Source organism: Gymnogyps californianus, chromosome 1 (genome assembly GCF_018139145.2).
Source record: "Gymnogyps californianus isolate 813 chromosome 1, ASM1813914v2, whole genome shotgun sequence".
NCBI classification, from domain to species: domain Eukaryota; kingdom Metazoa; phylum Chordata; class Aves; order Accipitriformes; family Cathartidae; genus Gymnogyps; species Gymnogyps californianus.
Window position 1 is genome coordinate 141,636,771 of NC_059471.1, and position 18,497 is coordinate 141,655,267.

Here is an 18,497-nt window from a genome sequence, read left to right on the forward strand (position 1 = left end):
GAGGCATTTAAATATAGATGATTTACAATAGTGAAATATATTCAAATCAGAACATTTTGGTTCACTTACAACCATTATTTGTATAAAATAATTTTTGATGCATAACAGAATTTTTTCAGGGTTGTTTGCTCACAGAAGTTGATGATGGAAAAAAACTGTTCCCCATTAATTTCCACTCCAGCCATACCCACACTCGGTCATCCCAACACTTGTGAGGCTTGTGGTTGGCAGAGTGAAGGCTGTGCAGGCCAATGACAACTATAATCATGTGAACTGTATCCAAGAGCCAATTTCTGACACAACTCATAACAACTAGTAACTAAAAGCTGTAAGTTAAAATAGCTAGAATCCTACAAACACTCTCCCATGTTTGATAAGAATCAGAGGTACAAAGAACCTTTAGAGCATAATTCTTTAATGTAGTTTCTTGTGGAGTCTGAGAGGTAAATCACTCAGATGTGTATCTGTATTTCAAGAAAAAAGTTAGACCATATCAAGCTATATTATAGCCTTGATTTCAATTACAGAGCACAATTTCATATACTGATGTAAAACATTTCTGTATTATAGAAATCTGATTCCTGCTCCAAACTGAACACCATCACATATCCTGAAAAGAAACAAATAATAAACAACGTAAGTGATATATAAGGTACTGATGAAATTAAAATCAATTCTCCCTATCCCCAAATTCCCAAGGTTTTCAATCTTTGGAAAGTTACAATTCAAATTTTAGCTGACCGGCTTTTTAAAATAAATGCTTTGCCAATCTGTCATCCATATGGAGTATCTACATTTGCAAAATAAAGCCCATAATTTTCAAATTGCTATTATTCATTCACATTTCACATGAATGACAAGTAGGAACATAATCCAACTCCTGTACGAAATACAGAGTATCTCACACATATTCACAGGCAAGAACAGGCCCCCTGTCCTGGGTTTGGCTGGGATAGAGTTAATTCTCACAAGAAGCTGGGAGGGGACACAGCCAGGACAGCTGACCCAAACTAGCCAAGGGGATATTTGATACCATATGACCTCATGCTCAGTATATAAACTGGGGGAGCTGGCCAGGGAGGGAGGAGGGATCACTGCTCGGGAACGGGCCAGGCATCAGGTTCCAGGTGGTGAGCAACTGCATTCTGCATCACTTGCTTCGTATATTCTTTTAGTAGTAGTAGTAGTAGTAGTATTTCTTCTCTCCTTGTGTTGTCCTATTAAACTGTCCTTATCTCAACCCATGAGTTTTTAACTTTTTCTTCCGATTCTCCTCCCCATCCCACCGGGGCGGGGAGGGGAGGAATGAGCGAGCAGCCACGTGGTGCTTAGTTGCCGGCTGGGCCTAAACCACAACACGCCCTGAAGCTTTTTTATTGTGTACTATAGTATTTGCTTGATGTAGGATAATTGGTTGCTAACAAATTAATTTGTTCTCCCTTTCTCTTTATCTATAGTTAAACTTGTTTCCATTTTTCAAGCAAAGACATTAAACTCAGTATTTATCCAATCATTTGTTTTTGGAAGGCTTAAGAAAATCCCATGAGCTGTTTGAGTGATCATTTCCCCTAAAGAAATAAAACCTGCTACACAGCTATTCATACATTTCAACAGCTGATGTCAAGTTCAATGAACTTTGAAACTTGAGAAACAAAGTCTTAAACCAAGAAGTACTGTGGAACCAACATGAATATAGTGAGCTGAAAGAAGAGCATCAAGTGCTGAAAAATCTCTAAACTGGCATAGAATAAACAAAATTAACAGGCAGCAATTCTCTCTGACAAAACCAGATTGAAGTGCAGTAACTTTTAAAACCAGTTAGTACTACAGAAATTGGTGTAAAAAACAAACCTGTCACCAGACTGTACTCCCATGGGGAAACAGTAGTTAAGTTCTAATCTAGCAATGTTTCCAAGTCGGAGCACTATTCCGGCACCGTAAGACCATCGGATATACTCTGCCAGCTTCTGCAGGTGAGCTCTGGGACCATCACCTGAAAGCAAAAGAGCAGGAGAACAAGAATCAAAGTAGACTGTCAAGGTGGTCTAAGGCTAACTGGATTTTCAGAGCTAGAAGACAGACTACTTAGGAGCACCTCCTTCAGATTCAAAATTTATTTACTACCCACAACTCCCAGAAATGCCAAGTCTCTTGGACTCAAAACTACTATGATTTTAGTTGGATTGCTCGTTGATCTTCATTTCCCACCACAGGGTACCTACTTGCATGAATCTGGAAACGAGTACTAAAGACTTAAATGTCTTTAGTGGGTCTCTATTAGTTTTAAAGTTGATTAATCTGCTTTTCAATTGTGCATCAAGTGTCTCCTTCCCATATGGATGCCGCCCCTCTTCCATCAAGTGAGGCAGACATCAAATATCACTATATCCCAAAACTGATTGAAATGATATTGAAAAGTCATACACTAATACACTGAAATACATCTTGAAAAAAGTTGGGGATGGGAGAGAAAAAAAAAAAGTCACATCAGCTACCATACCCTCATCTACACTCTAATATCACCACCTTTTATTTAGTTCATCCCAGTAAACATTAGAATCCAACTAAAACATCATCTTCCAACCTCCCTTCAGAATGGTGGAAGATAGGAGGTGTTAATCAATTACCACACCAGTCTGCGAACACCCCCAATTCACAGATACTACTGTTACCATCCTAGCTCTCTTTCCTACAAGTTGTACTAGAATTTATGTAGAGAGCTAAAAAAATTACTGGCAATCTGTCAGTTATACAAGTTAATAGCAGCAGCTTTTTGACAGGCACCAAAATATACGCAGTAAACAAACTGCTTCTGAGTAAATAGACAAAGAACAGCTCTCCTTTTTGCTTTTATATATAGACAGAAGCAGGTTTTGTTATATACAATTCTACTGAGTCTTACCATAGTTAAGATTGCAGAGGTTTCCAGCGTTAAGGAAGAAATGTGTTCGGAAAAGGTCTCCAAACCCTCCCCGGCCTGGCCGGAAAGGGAGAGGGGTGTATAGATGCAAGCCTCCAGCCCAGTAGGCTTCTCCTCCCAAGTAATCACCTGTTTAAGTAAAATGTTGGAATAAAAGCATTTACTGTGGAATATATTAAAAGAACCAGTTGTTAAAGGTACAAGAACACATCCTTAAGTTGTTTTACATTGCACTTCTACCCTTTACAACTCTTGCCACTTGCTTCTAGCTCTCTCCAACCTCACCACTATCAAGTAAAAAAATCAGCACTTACACGATTCTTTAAACCTGCCAAGTGAAGTGCCTTTTTCTTCATTCCCTCACCAGAACAGCCTGAGGCATACACCTACTTGTGGTTCATCAGAGACTACTTCCTGAACACCTCTGAAATACTTGCTTTAGTTTTAAAAATGGGAAATTGATACAATTAAACAATTAGCTTTAAAATATACTGAATACTGAATCCACTGATAACAGCAAGTCAGCAGCAGAGTAAGGAATGAACTGAGGAAGCTCCTGGCTCTCAAAACACCTTTGTTGATCAGATTACCTTTCCCCTAAGCTAGCTGCACATATGCTGTATCAAACAGAGATTTAATGTGACTGTTGTTATAACCATCTTTTGGGAACTCTTTCAGCTTGAAGGTGCTTACTAATTAAAGTGACATACTGGAAGTATGCAAGTCTGAACACACACTTGGTTTACAAAATTAGCTTATGGCTTAACTAAGAACTACCGGGCTTTATTCCATTGTGAACTAATACATAATGACAAATCAAAGACATAACACTTCTCAGATTCAAAGTGCAGAATGAGTGCAATTATTTTTAAGCTATACAAAGCTTAAGGACAGAATCTGACTCTTTGTTACACACTAATATTTACAGCATTGTCAGAGGAGTGAGATTTAAAAGTTTCAGACCTTCACTCTGGGGTCCAATGCTGTACATACTGAATCCACGCACGCTTGTTGGTCCACCAAGGTAAAACCTAGTGAATACAGTCATATTTAATTTAATGCTTCACTTGAAAGGATGTATTTGAAAATACCTAGCCATACTGCTAACATTGCTTTTCAGAGTTACAGGTAACTTCGTAACAGGTTTAGTAAAGTGTATTTAAAGAAATACAAGAAATTGTATCTAAATCTAAATCCTGACGCATATGGCAAAAAATTCAAAATAAATAGAAGTATTAAAAATAAAAATCAGTCTTCCATCACTTACGAAGATCAAAACAGAAGGATCCCCAGCACTGGAGAAGAATCAGAATACAGTCTGATTCTGTCTGTTGTAATAATTTTGATCGAAATACTGCAGTTGAGATCTACCACATGTGAAGTTGACACTTAGTATTTACTGTAAATAAACTTAAGTCTAAATGGTTTCTGCTAGCGATCTTTAAACACAGGTGTTAGAGGGCAAAATTGTCTAAAAAGCCAACATAGTTACAATATGGCCTTACTTCTAAAAATACCTACAGTGTTACCTATGCCTGATACAAAATTTTGCAGATGGTAAATACCATTTTGCAACCATAAATATTGGCAGACAGAGCTACTACATAGCAAATTATAAATTTATACTACCCCAATACAAAAATCAAAACAGAAGACATGGCTTGAGTACTAACATGCAATTAAAGCTAACTTTATTCTCCTAAAACTAATTTTATTCTCCTCAGAACCAGAACTACTACTGCTTCTCTCTTCTGCTATAAAGTTTTCTTTATACATTACCTGGGTTGACTGAAAAAAATTAAGAAATATTTAAAAAACTTGCCTATCAGCTATACTGGATGGCTTGTCTCCAATAGGTACTAGCATTCCACCCCAAAGTGATGCTGAAAAAACCTTTGGAGAGAAAAATAAGTTTATTAATATGTATTACTTAATTTCCCTAAAAACAGTATTAGTAAAATTTCATCGCTCAGTAACAGGCAGAGCTCCCATTAGTCTGACAGAAAGTTACAGATGATCACAGTGTATGCATGGATATCACATCATCAGTAATGGTATTTTCAGGAAACTCTTGATCATTGCTGCCCTCTTTCTTTTATGCAGTGCTACATCTTGAAAAAGTCAATACAGCACATTTGAACCAAGTGCTACTTTCACAATAGCTAAAGCGAACACTCATCTAGCTCCTATTTGCTTATGAATTTTCATGTCTTGAAATAAGATAACACCGCTGACATGAATTACTCCTGGCAATTTTAAACCCATAGGAGGCTAAGTCCAGCAAATAGCTACCAAAAATGTACAATTATTACCTGTCTGTAAATAAGCCTTATAATTAAATAAAGCCACCTTCTGCAATTCACTATATTGACATCAAATACACATACAGCATTACTGCTTATCTGTACAGTAATTCTTGGGAACCAAATCACTATAATAAATACATTTAATCATTTGCTTGCTGCCTGTGTACCAAGTAGAAGTACTACTGCCAGATGGTGAGATCTGTTGTCAATACCTAAGCCAAAAGTGCTGGATAACGTCTCTAATTTTAGAACACACTCCTGCTACCTTCTGCCCTGAAAGTCCCCAGATGCCTCCCCTGCCATTATCAATGTGAACTCATCAGGCAGTACACGCGTATCTGGTTACACAACACACGGCATATGCAAAAGCCAGTTGCACACAAGTCCACACTCATGAACAATGGGTGACATAGAATTATGTACGCTACGTGATGAGATATGCTTCACTTTCATTCACAATGTAGGTGTATTAGCAGTCATGGGAAAGAGCAAAGTCCTCTTTGCGTAGCCACGAAGCCATTAAATTACTTCATAGAATACGTTGTCTTTCTCAGCTGAAGGTCAGCAAATAAACGTAAGATGATTAGAAGTGCACTCATCAGGCAATGCCTTTTCTTCCACCACATGGAAAGTGCAAATATAATGATGTAATAAGAAAAGGGGATAGCAAATAGCCTTAAAATGCCCTTCTGTGTTGGCCTCATTGGTCTAACTCAAGAACTTCATTGCACTGAGTCACCTCAGAACAAAAGCAGGACACAGCAGACTGACAGATCCTTATAGCATCAGTTCATTAGTATCTGCACTACAGAAGTAGCTTGGAGTTTTTCAGTTGTACTGTTGGCATAACGCTAACATTCTTCCAGTCTCCTAGAATTTCTTCATTATTCCAATGCTTCTTAAAAAGCTTTCAAGATGCAGAGATCTTCTCAATGCTTTTTTGTTTTGTTTTGGGTTTGGTTTTTTAGTATGTTGGGATGCAAATTATTGTAACCTCTGATTTTTAAATCTTCATTAATAGAAGTTGCTGTTTAATTCCCCATTCAGCTAAGAGACAAGAACTTACTGCACTACCTCCATGTGATAAAGAACTTCTTTCTAAATACAGAAATATTTCTAGTATATAGTTAAATTATTTCACTAAGCAGAAAAACACCTATTTCCACCTAATACTAGCTCCATCCTGTTAAAGGTGCCTGAAACTTAAGACCTCTATGTTCTCATAAGAAGGTGGAGTACATTAAACATGAACTTGGAATGGAGTTATCCAGTGTCATTTCCTCTGAAGGAAATCTAGTTGGTATACACAAGACTGCTCTGCCAACCAAATCAAGACTTCTAAGTGATGATGATGCAGAAATTTGCTTCAAAACCACACAGTGACTCCAAACCAAAGTACTAATGTAGACACCACACCATAAAATCTGTGATGTGCTCTGTCTACAGGGTGGCAGACTGGGGTCTCATATAAACTTCTCACGCTACCACATGTCTTTCTTACTGGAACTTAAATCATTCATTGTGCACAAATATGAAGTTAAAAATGTTGTAGTGCAAGATTAATGTAGTGAAATAAGCCTTTCCATTCTTGCCCAATAATCTTACAAAGAAGAAATAATTACATGCTATGATACCAAAATCAGTAGTCATATATTCATAATTTACAATGACAAAAGAAAACTAAACCAAGATTAGTCAGAATATTGATAACCGGGTGAAAGAGACAGAACAAAGGCTGTAGTAAGTTTTTGAAAAATCACTCTTAAGAAAGATCACAAAGAACAGACGTGCCCAACATTACTTCTGAAATGAAAATAGTTCATATGGTTAACTGTCAAACAAGTCATTCTTTCCAAAATGCCCACTTCTCAAGTGACTATGCAGTGCAGGAACGTCAGGTTAAAAATAAAGAATATTTCACTTTCAAAAAACCAAATCAAGATATCTACACCATCCATCTTTCACTTCCATGATCTTTTTCTAATCCATCATGAAAAATCATCATGACATATATTCAATAACCTCATTTGTTAACTCAGATCAATTACTAAATTATCTTTAAAAAAATTACCGAATCCCAGATAAGTTGCTTATTCAACTGAAATTCAAAATCCTCTTTTAGAAAGCTCACATCTCCACCTGTATAGCCAGCCAGCTCCTGCAAAGACATAAGTTTATGAAAGTTGTAACGGATTTTACATGTTTCTTCCCCCTAAAAGTTCATCATGTCTGCATCAGCATAAGCAGTGTTTTCTGTACAAGAAATATAGATACACACTGGTATGGAGAGACAACTGAATTTTGGACCAGTGAAAAAACATGCATGACCCTCAGAACAATGAACTGCAATTTTCTCCTGCAAATATTAAACCAAGGTATTGCTTTCTAAGCCATTTTGTAAATGACAGCAAAATAGAATGGAGCTGGAAAATTCAGCACCCAAAATCAAAACTCTTACTGTATTTACCTAGACCTGAGAAGATTTCATATGTACTAAAGCAGAGCTGAAGAACCAGAGAGCCAGTTGCATTACACCAGTGCTAGTTGAAGATAACAAGTGAAGTGACTGAATCAGTGTTAGAGGCAGCATCTAACAAATGATATGTTAACTAAACCCTGAATTATAACCACCCATCTCACTCAGAAACAGAATAGTTCACGGCTGCTTACAGGAACACTAGCACTTCTAGTTCCAATGACACTTCAAAGCAATCTGCTTCTAAAGCATTGCAGAACTTAATGCTTCTGAAGTATTAACCCATACAGCAGAAAAGCCAGCTTTTCTAAAAGTTCTGAACGTAACAAGAGTGAAAACCATTTTCTATGCCAAAATGATACATGTGTATGCCTTTGAGAGTTATTTTCACCCAGTCTTTCATTTTTAATTCTAAGACAAACTTTGTAAGTAGCAACAGGATCACAGTCTGGTAGTCTTACATTACAGTGTTAGAAAACAAGGACTAATACCTACTGTAAAGTGTAGAGTAAATACTGTCAGGGATAATGTATCTCAGCTAATAAATAATTTAATGCTAATGGCAAGATAAAATGGCTGTGCTGTTTGACAATGGTATACAAATGAAAATTTGCCACCATAAAAAAGGTTCCATGATTTTAAAAGGCACATGCTATAAAGATAAAAAGTAAATACTGACCATCGCTGTCTCCTAGTCAATTTACGACTGATTTCTAACTTTAGACATTTTTAACATGAACATCAATTAGATAAATTAAGACTTACTCAAACACATTTACAGATAAAACCCAGTAATAGTATAAGTGATTTAATACTACCTGATTAATTTTTAGCAAAGCACCTCGTCTTGGCAAGATTGAAGAGTTCCGGGAATCAATTACCATAGCGTGCTGAAAAGAATCAAACAATTATTTTTAAGTTCTCGTATCTGTTGAATACCACAGAGTGACACTATTATTTTCCTTCAAAAACTGTGCACACAGTGGAAGACAGCCACAGCTCCAGCTAAGGCTAGCGTAGCTCCATGGATTTGGGAACAATGTACCTACAGACTAACTTAGTTCTGACTTTAGAAGTCACATCAAATATATATATATTTATACCTTTTGGCCATGGTACACACCAGAAATACAGCAGCAACAATGCTCCAGTGTAAATCACCGATTTTGTGACAGTAACCTGCAAATAGTTTATCTCCTACAATTTGTAAGCTACAAGTTAAAGATGACAAGTGACCAAAAAATGGTATAGGAAAGACTATTTAGAAAGGGCATAGCAACTGTAGGATGAGGAAATTTACTGATCCTGTCTTCTACAAAACAAGACAATTCTGCAAAAAGAGGCGGCAGATGACACGGAGGGAGGCCCTGCAGAAAGAACAAGCCAGCCTACACAACAGTCAAAATGCAACAGTCAACTATGAAAATACGTTTTCTCTTTGGACCTCCTGGATGACTCTGTGTGAATGACCAAACACAGCAAAAGATGTTTGAAGTAAAACACACTACCTACTGAGACAAAAAGCTCCTTTGGTATCATTCATAAGTATTAAATAACTCAAAATAATGTGTTTTAAAAAATTATCAAGAAAAAGCCTTACAGAGAGAGAAGATTTAAGAGAGTGTCCACTTTCTTCTCGAACAGAAAAGGATGCTGTTCTAGCAAGGCAGCCAAGCTCTCTCCACACACCCTCCCACTTCAGCGTGTGATTGGTCTTCCAGATTGGAAACTACAAATACACAATTGAGTAAGACATGAAAAAATTTTTGCCAGAAAATTAAAATAAGCATTTCCCTGAAAATTCTTTCTCTCTAAAGTTTTTTTATACATGAGTCTATGCTTTTCCTTTCCAAACTTCTTGGATCAGAGAGAAACCCTTTTTCATTTCAGAGTGATGCTAATTCTGCTCCAGCCAAGAGAGTTTCTCCAAGTAGGTGCACACTACTTAATCCATCCCAAATGAAAAATATCTTGAATTGGGCTGATACAGTCAGCTAGGCAACCAGCTGCCTCTCTGAAATGATACTTTAAACATTAAAAATTTGGAGAAAAACACATTGGCATTTTTATATGGCCAAAACAAGACTGAATTCTAACAAAAAGACTAAGGTATATTACCTCTGTCATTTTAAAATCGTTGACCTCTTTCAAGTAATGACAAGTTAGCCCTGTGCACAAGTGTTTCAATCACTAAAAAAGTAAACCAAATACTTGCAAAAGCCAGCTGTGACCTGAATTAAGTGTAAATGAAGCATGTGTTCCACAAACGCTTGTGCTACACTTACATTAAATTCTGTTGATATTCCTCTATCAGTTTCACGAAGAGAGCTCCAAGGGAACTGTCCAGTTACTTTATACAGGTTAACTGAAAAACTGAAACACAACATTACTGGTAGGTTTGAAAGTGAAACTATTTAAGTAGGTGGAGTTTTAAATTATCACAAAAACTTAAGAAACCAGCTCTGCTACATTATTAACAGACCCTCAGCAAAGGAATAAATTTAATTATTACTCAATGAAAGATCTTATTAATTGTTTTATATTCCTTAGCTAAAAAAAGAAGTACTCAAAAATGCATCCCCTACTTTCTTTCAAAGTTTCCAGGCTGTGGTTTGAAGAATGACAGGCCATATGAAGTTTCCTTTGTTCCGTAGGAGAACTGGAAGGTTACCTTTTCTGCACGTCCAAAGAGATTTGGGAACTTGAGCCCAAGTACCTACAGAAAATAAAAAACCCCCACATTTCATACAGTTTGCTGTCTTGCATCTTAATTGTAGGCCAAAGACAAGCATATCTACCATGAGAATGAGAAACGAAGACATTAAAAACAGTTGTAACTGACTGTGTTTTTCTTTTAAGTTAGGTTTCTCTTTGCACTGGCAGCAAAAGCCATCACAATAGCACAAACTTACAGTTAATCATCCAATTTTTATTGCTGTCCAGTAGCTGCTGACTTAATCTGCATTCTCACTGTATCATCAGTACTGCTATTATTTCAAGCAAAACCTCCCAGCCAGTCTCAAAGCCCAGGAGAATAAGTCTTTGGCACAATAAGCAGCTGCTCTGCAACTGCAGACTTTCTAGCTGATCATCAGGAAAACTACTTGTCAGGTAGGGTTCATCGGAACCACAGCAACAAGCCAATGGAAAATTATCAATACAGAGTCACTCTCCTGTATTTTTGTTTTGAATAACAAGGTGCTTTTGCAACCAGTCCTGACGGCAGTACAACATACCATTACAATTCTCCAGAAACTAGTTAAACACTTTTGCCTGTTCTGACACAAATTCCTTGTATCCCTTTGGCAGCTCTTGGCCCTTTGGCAGAAAGGATGGAGCAGATTTCTTCCAAGCACAGACACTACCAGGACTGTTCTACTGTTGTGTGTTCTATTTTAAAAGAATGTAAAAAAGCTACCAAATCCTGATTGCCTGTCACAGCTATTGGAAGCAAATCAGTCACCTGAACTTTGTGATGATGGCTATTATGCAACTATCCAACTAACCAGAAGCCACTAATCCAAAGGGCTATTAGTATGAAATAATAGATCTATAGGCTTCAGATGAATTTAGGGGATTAGAATAAATGTCAAATCTATTTAACTCTTAAGGAAGCATACTCTCTGCTGCCAATACCAGTGTATACGAGTCATGCTTTTATATCATTCAAACGTTTTACTTCTCTGTAACAAATTAAAATCAAATAGAGGGGGAGGCCGAGTACAAAAAGAGAAACCACAATAGCTTTCAGACTGTTTTCAAATGCACTAGAACCAACAGGCAGGATTCCCCACTGGTTTCATTCAGGTCACGACACCCTGGACATTGCTCTCAGCAGCGGACCTGCATAAGCAGCTCTCAACTCACTGAGTTCCTATTCTCTCTGCACTTGCAAAACACCATCACCTGAGTCATGCAGTATCTTATCCAGGTTAAAAATACCCCTAAGAAGAAAAGGATGAGTCCCTTGATCTGGCTTATCTACCAGCCCCAGGCACAGCTGCACTGTGCACATGAGAAGGCAGAATGGGTGCAGGAATGAGCACCTGAAAGCACAATCTACTTACACTAGCACTTCTGTTAAAAGGACATTAACAGAACAACAGTACAGCTGTCACTTTTTCTGTCAATTGGTAAATATTTTTCACACAACATTTTAATCTGATGCATCCTTAACTGAATCAAATGGAAACAAGTTCCACAGTTTGTATGGTTCTGGAAAACCTTGCATTTTGCAGCCCAGAATAACTGGTACTGGGCTAAAATAGTGAAAACCACAAACAATTTCTAAGTCAAACATAAAGCATTTCGACTGAGAAGAAAAACACTTTAAACAGATCTCATAGAAACTAAATGCCAAACTCCTTACTAATCTTTCCAGTAGATAAAGCACCTCAAATATTATCAAGAAATAATTTAAGTAATTTTAAGAATTAAAAAATTAACATACTGAGTTGGAAGCTACAGCATTCTTCCCTAGCTCAAAATAGGCTTTTGCTGAATGAAAGCCTGACTAATACAAAGACTCATTACAGACAAAGGTCTGGCAAAGCCTTAGTAAAGCTGGATCAAGAAAATAATTTGGCTTGGATCAAGTCCTCACCAAATTCCTTACTAGGTCTGAAACATGAAAGTAAGAGGAATACCAAAAGGAATTAATAATTATTTGAAATAATCCATACCATACTGCCTTCATTGTTGCCAACCATAGTATTATAGCTTCCAGTTAGTCTTCTCAATTCTGTTACCTCAAAGATTACATCTAAACCATTTGGAAGGGCATCATCTCCTACATAAACAAACAAACAAATGTATGTTATCTCTAAAGAGCTATTTAAAAAAAACACAGACAGAAGATGACTTGAATTATTTGAAAATTGGTTGAATTAAATGATAATAAAAGTCTACATTACAAAGAAAAATGGCTTGAGAAAAAGATGTCCTTTGGATATGAGTGCAGAATTGGTTCAATCATAGCATGACTGGCTTTAATCATCAACATGTTACTTTAATTATGAAATAGTAACATTTGTTTGTTACCTACCCACTAAAAACAAAGATGTACACAAATTCTCACATCAGAATAAACAGAAATTAAAGTGGTCCAGACACGGCAAGAAGGACACCATCACAAGGGCACAGCTCCCAGCACTCTGCAGGTAAGTGCTGAACAACAGAAACAGCCCAGTTCCCTCAGGGCTCTGGCTACAGCAGCTGTTCCAAAACACAGCTGTCAAGGGTACCTAATTCTGCTTGAAGCAAATGGGACAGCATCCCATCGCCAGCAACCTGCGGGACTGCACTGTGTTTCCTTCTCGATAACACAGCTTTCCTCTGCTGAAGAGAACAGCAACGGGTTTGAAAAGCAACCACAAGCCCGGGAATGCCAACTGAGCCTTACTGCGAAACCTGCGTACATTCAGCTGCCCCATACATACTATAAGCCAATTTTTAATCGCAAGCACTGATACAATTACTAGTATTTCCTTAAGCACCAAGGATGTGCTGATATAATGTCAGTTATGTGATGTGTAATACATGGAAATACAGGACACATTTTCAAGCTTTTCCTCAAGTGTTCCTCTGAAACTTTGGATTAAGGGTTGTGTACTGTAACTATTTTAGTGCTGGAAATTCACTCATTTTTGCATGTATACAAGTAATATTTATATACACATACACATATATACAGACACGTGCAAATACATCTTTTTCATAAGGATAATGGATGTAGACACATACGTTCATATATATAGCACACCTACATGTACATCTAAAATATATAAAGGTACATGAGAAAGTTATATACACAAAAAATGTCCAACCTATTACACAGGGAAATATACATTACAGGTATGCATGTGTCTATGTGTGTATGAGGAAAAAGGTGGGATTAATGAGGCAATACATACCTTGACAGGTATCAATCAGAACCTCTACCTGTCTGAAGATTCCTAGACGAAGCAACTTTTCACGAGCTTCATGCGATTTTCTCATCACCTACAGGATGAGATAAGTAGCTCAAGTCTTTCAGGTTATCAAAAAGTAACTAGGACAAAATAGTTAAAATGCAGCAAAGTCATACAATATTCACAGATTTTGTATACAAAGACACATATGTGTGCCTTCAAAACAGATCACGACCACTTTAACACTTGAACTGTAAAGAAATAAATTAAACCCAGAGCATCTGGCTCAATTCCTACCTTCTGTTAGTTTGCATCCTAATTGTTATCATACTTAAACCTATTATTCAAACACGCTTCAGTACTTAAAACTTATACACCTATTCATAGGGCTCATGCTTTTCGCAAAAAAACTCAATCACCCTAATCTGTTTAAATTTAGACCAATTTACAGGTCTAACTGCCAGTCGTACTCCAGAAGGAACCACCACCTAAAAGTGCAAGGACATACAGCCTAACTCACACTTTGATCCACTGTGGAGACTGGCTTCAGTTATCTGTGCTGAGATCCAATAATTTATCTTAAGCAAATTAACTGAAAGTGTCACCTACACAGTTAGTAATTTGCCATCTCACAACATCTTTGAGCTGAATACATCAGAAAATACAGTATCTGCCAGTATTTCATATTTAAGTTTGGCTTCCATATCACAAGATCAGAATCATCACAGAACTTGACAAAGTTGCCCCATGTCTGAAGGGAGTAGCCCAAAGCAGGAAAAAGAGAGAAAATCGTAACCTGAATTTTTAAACAGTAGGTCTGATATTCATTACAGTACTTACATCAATGAGATTTTTAGCCTTGAAAACATCAGAGATTTCATACATGATAATGTCATCTTTGGTCCTTCCAAGTCCCTCAAAGTGCACATGCTGAACCACCACCTAAACAGAACAGATGTTTAAACCCAAATACTGAATTTGCATCTAATAATGAGGACCAAAATCACCAATGCAGAAAAAAATATTGTTCTCCAAGTGAAAAAGCCTGAAGAGTCCTAGGCTAATTACTGCTAACCTACATTATCAGAAATCAGTGCTATCTACAATTCTGGAAAGTTGTTCCCTTAACATGATAATTAAAGAAAAAAGAATTCTAATACCAAAGCTAATACTGGTTGTAGCAGAAGAGACAGTAACAGACTGTAGCTGCTGGGATTTTAGTCGTAAGTGTTGTATGGACAAATAAGTCACTACAGAAATCACACTGAGATATTAAGACATGTAAGACAAAACATGTAGTTAGTCGTAGTTAGTTATTTCTTGCATCAGCTACACATAAGCAAAGAGTTAAAAGAAAAAACAAACAAACCTACAAGCCAGAAATATTTAAACTCTAGCTATTAAGATTATTACTACCACAGGAGCATTGTAGTTTAAAATGCATATTAAGATCACTAGCATTATGAGGTTTTATATTTTCTTAAAATCATTCACCTTGTTATATAATCATCTGAGATAATTTTATCTTAAAAATCACAACACACTCCAGGTTAGCTTGTACAAATGGACTACAGTGATTGCGTTTCCCTTATTTTTCCAACCTTTTCAGTGTATTATAATTTTAGGGGTAAGTGTCAAAAAAAAAAAATCTGCAAATGCTTCATGTATTCATATATAATAAAATAGCAGAATAAGAGCAACCTAGCATTACTGCAAATTGCTTAAAAAACCTATCAGAATATATGCATAATGAATTAAATAAAAAACAAATGTTATTACCAAGCTTCTAGTGAGGATGACTCTGAATAGCATAAGGAAAAGGAAAATTTTAACAAAAACTAAGATAATTCATGATATCTCACCCCTCTAGCACGGCTAAACATATCATGGGCCAAGACAGACATGCTTGTACATGCGAAATATTTAAAAAAAAAAAAAGTTACCATCCTCTGCTGAAGTTAGTATTTCCCTTAGTAACATAATTCACGTGGTGGCACTTTACCCTAACCTGGCTAATACTGCACTCTAGCAGATTAAGGACAGTTGCTCGGTTTGCTCCTAAGCAGTGCTGCAGAAGCAGTGATCTCTTATGAGAGAGCGGGGGAAGCAGCATCTGGAAACAGGTCTATTAGCTCAAAGCTGAATTTTAATAACAGCTCCTGTGGTAGGGAAGAAAAGACCTGAAACTAGGCAGAATCAGATTAAATTCACAGTACTAAATTTAATTCCTTCACATCTCAAACCACAGTTTAGAAAGTTCCCTTAGGAAAAACAAGCAAGCAAAGTTGCCAAGATATTTCTCTTCAGAAAAAATTCAGGATGTTGTTCAGGTACTTACATCTTTGTTTTCAAGAATTTCCTGCTTGGCCTCAGGTTCAACTTCAACCAGTTCAGCTTCCTCTCCCAAGGCACCAAAGTCTGGCCCACTCATTGGAAGAGGCTCCAAACTCTGAAAGCATAAAAGAAAACTGCATTTAATATGGTATGCAGATTTGTGATTTATGCCTTTTGCAAAGGAAAAAACCTGTGGTTCTTGACACTGTGCTCATCAGATCCTAAGGGGAAAAAAGCAAAAGAGAAGAACTAAAATGAGGGGAATTACCAGCACACTTGTTACCTACCTGCTTGCTGAAATTTTTAATAGCTTCCATGTTGAATGATTTCTCAAAATTATGCTGCACTTTTCCAAAAACAACCTTATTTTTAAGCATGCTTCCTGTATTAAAGATGAATTCTACCTTCTTTAAAAAAATCTAAAAAATCAGGGTGTCACTACTTAGTTTGGGTTTTTGGGAGAGAAGTGTGAATGTTGAACAATAAAAACAAAAAAAGGGTGTTCTCAGCATGTTACTTTGTTTTGTATATATTTATATGCTTTTATATTTTAATATTTCTTTTAAAAGTAACCTTCCAAGTAATGCTCAAGAACCTCAGGCCCTATCCATCAGAGGTGAACATTTTCATCACAATGGTTTCCAGCACAGCATGGCTTTATTTACTATACCTGAAAGAGTCCTAAAATAAGACTTATCAGAAGATAACAGATTCAAGCATGAGTGAACAGAGGGTTACCTGCAAAAGCAGAGGTCAGGATTGGATAACTCAGTAAATCTACTTTTAGTCTTAAGTCACTAATACAGTACTTGCTGCATTATTTAAGGATAGCTGTTTTGCTGGAATAGTAAATTGCTGTTACGTATCAGAATCAAGTTAAATGAAGACAGAATCCTCTCTCACTCCCAATAATTTTCAGGCAAGCATGAAACACTCTGCATCCACACAATATTGTGTATCAGTTTATACTACAGATGGATACAAAACCAAGAATACAAGAAAAAAATTTGAAACAGAAATTAAATTAGTCATGGTAATTAGATACTCTGGAGCCTTAACAGCCCCCTGCAGCTGTTCCTCGGTCTAATTAAACACTATGTAAAAGCCTGCTGGTTTTCAACAGGCTCACAGAAAAGAAGTATTCTACCTGGGATCTTGAGGAATTGTCCAGACCATTCTTAGCCCGCAAATAAGTCAGTCACTCATTGATCATACCTGAATTATCTACATTACAGTTTTAAACAGCCCAATGCAGGCTCCCCGTGGTTGCTTTAAGGGGAAAGTAATTTAAGCCAAATTCACAAGGTCTTTCACCAAATGGACTTAACATTTGCTCTGTGATTCCTTTGCTTTACAGTCAACAGCACCACCGACTTTTTCTACATTACACTGATAATTTCATAGCTTGACTTTCTCATAACCTGTCTCGCATGGCTCTTACACTTTTCCATAAAGCAGACTGCTCAAGAGTGGGCTGCTTATCTAGAATATCCTGAGAGATGCTTTTCTAATGAAGCCTCAAGGCATGGAGAATTTATTGCCTTCCTAAAGTATTTCACAGCATACATATCGTTATTCTTTAAAATTATTTTCTGATGGTTAAGACGCTCTTTTTCCTGTTGCCATTATAACCACTACTTCTCATCCTAACACAACAAACACTTAAATCCTTACGCTCCTTCTTTAAGCAATGGTATATGGATTTGGAGATTTATGTGTCTGTTCATGAAGATCTCCAGGCGCTTCAGGCCCGAGAGACACAAGGGATCTCTTTAAGCAATGCTGCTGTTTCCTGGGGAAGTGCAAACCTACAACCTCCACCTCTCACCGCGCCAGCTGCAGTTGTGGGGCAGTTTCTCTTTGCTTCGTGGTTTGGGATTTGGGGCGGGGGGGTCCGTTTGGGTTTTTTTCTGTTGCCATTTACGTAGTGTGGCTCTTGCCAGCCCCCCGCGGCAATGTCAACCCCGACCGCCCCCAAGGAGGAAGGAAAACACCGGGAAGGGAAGGCAAGGCACCTCCGAGCACCGGGACGGCGGCGGCGGAGGCCGGCCGGGCCGGGCCGCCGTTCTCCTACCCCTACTCCTCCGCCTGCCACCAGCCGGGCCCCGCGCACGCCCCTGGCAGGACGGTAGTTACCGACCCGGCTGCCCTCGGCGGCGCTGGGCACGGAGCCCCGGGGTGCCGCCGCCCAGGCCTGCGTGAAGCCCCTCAGGCAAGGCGGGGCACGGCAAGGCAGGGCGGCCCGATCGTGATCCCGGTCCCAGCCCCGGCGAGCCGCGCTGTACCCGGCGGAGGAGGGCGGCCGGCGCTCGCCCCCGCCCCGGGCCTGGCCCGAAGGTCGCCGAGGGGGAGCACGGCCGTGCTCCCCCCTCGGCGACCTTCGGGCCAGGCCCGGGGCGGGGGCGAGCGCCGGCCGCGGCCGCTGGACCACCCTCCGGCGGGCCCCTTCCCGCTACCCCGCGGCGCGGCGCTTACCCGTGCGTGCACGGTGCCCATGGCGGCAAGGGGCGGCGGCGGCCGGGGGCAGCGGAGCCGTGCGGGCCGGGGGCCGC

General features: G+C 38.5%; 1 protein-coding gene across 1 annotated transcript; it reads right to left on the minus strand.

Annotated features, from left to right (window-relative positions):
* Nucleotides 1–394: 394 nt before the first annotated feature.
* SAMM50 (SAMM50 sorting and assembly machinery component) lies at nt 395–18,497 on the minus strand. The gene is made up of 15 exons (XM_050897999.1): nt 18,421–18,497; nt 15,950–16,060; nt 14,452–14,553; nt 13,615–13,702; nt 12,385–12,491; nt 10,288–10,418; nt 9,988–10,075; nt 9,303–9,431; nt 8,521–8,592; nt 7,298–7,384; nt 4,743–4,813; nt 3,884–3,951; nt 2,903–3,049; nt 1,852–1,993; nt 395–610 (listed from the first exon to the last, which is right to left on the minus strand). The coding sequence occupies exons 1-15, from the start codon at nt 18,439–18,441 to the stop codon at nt 565–567; spliced, it is 1,410 nt and encodes a 469-aa protein (XP_050753956.1). The 5' UTR covers nt 18,442–18,497; the 3' UTR covers nt 395–564.

Coding starts and splice junctions, on each gene's coding strand:
- SAMM50 (XM_050897999.1), bottom strand. CDS start 18,441: ATGGGCACCGTGCACGCACGG. Junction 16,061..18,420: donor TGGGCACCGTGCACGCACGG/GTAAGCGCCGCG, acceptor TTATGCTTTCAG/AGTTTGGAGCCTCTTCCAAT. Junction 1,994..2,902: donor CCTCTGCAATCTTAACTATG/GTAAGACTCAGT, acceptor TTTTGCTTTCAG/GTGATGGTCCCAGAGCTCAC.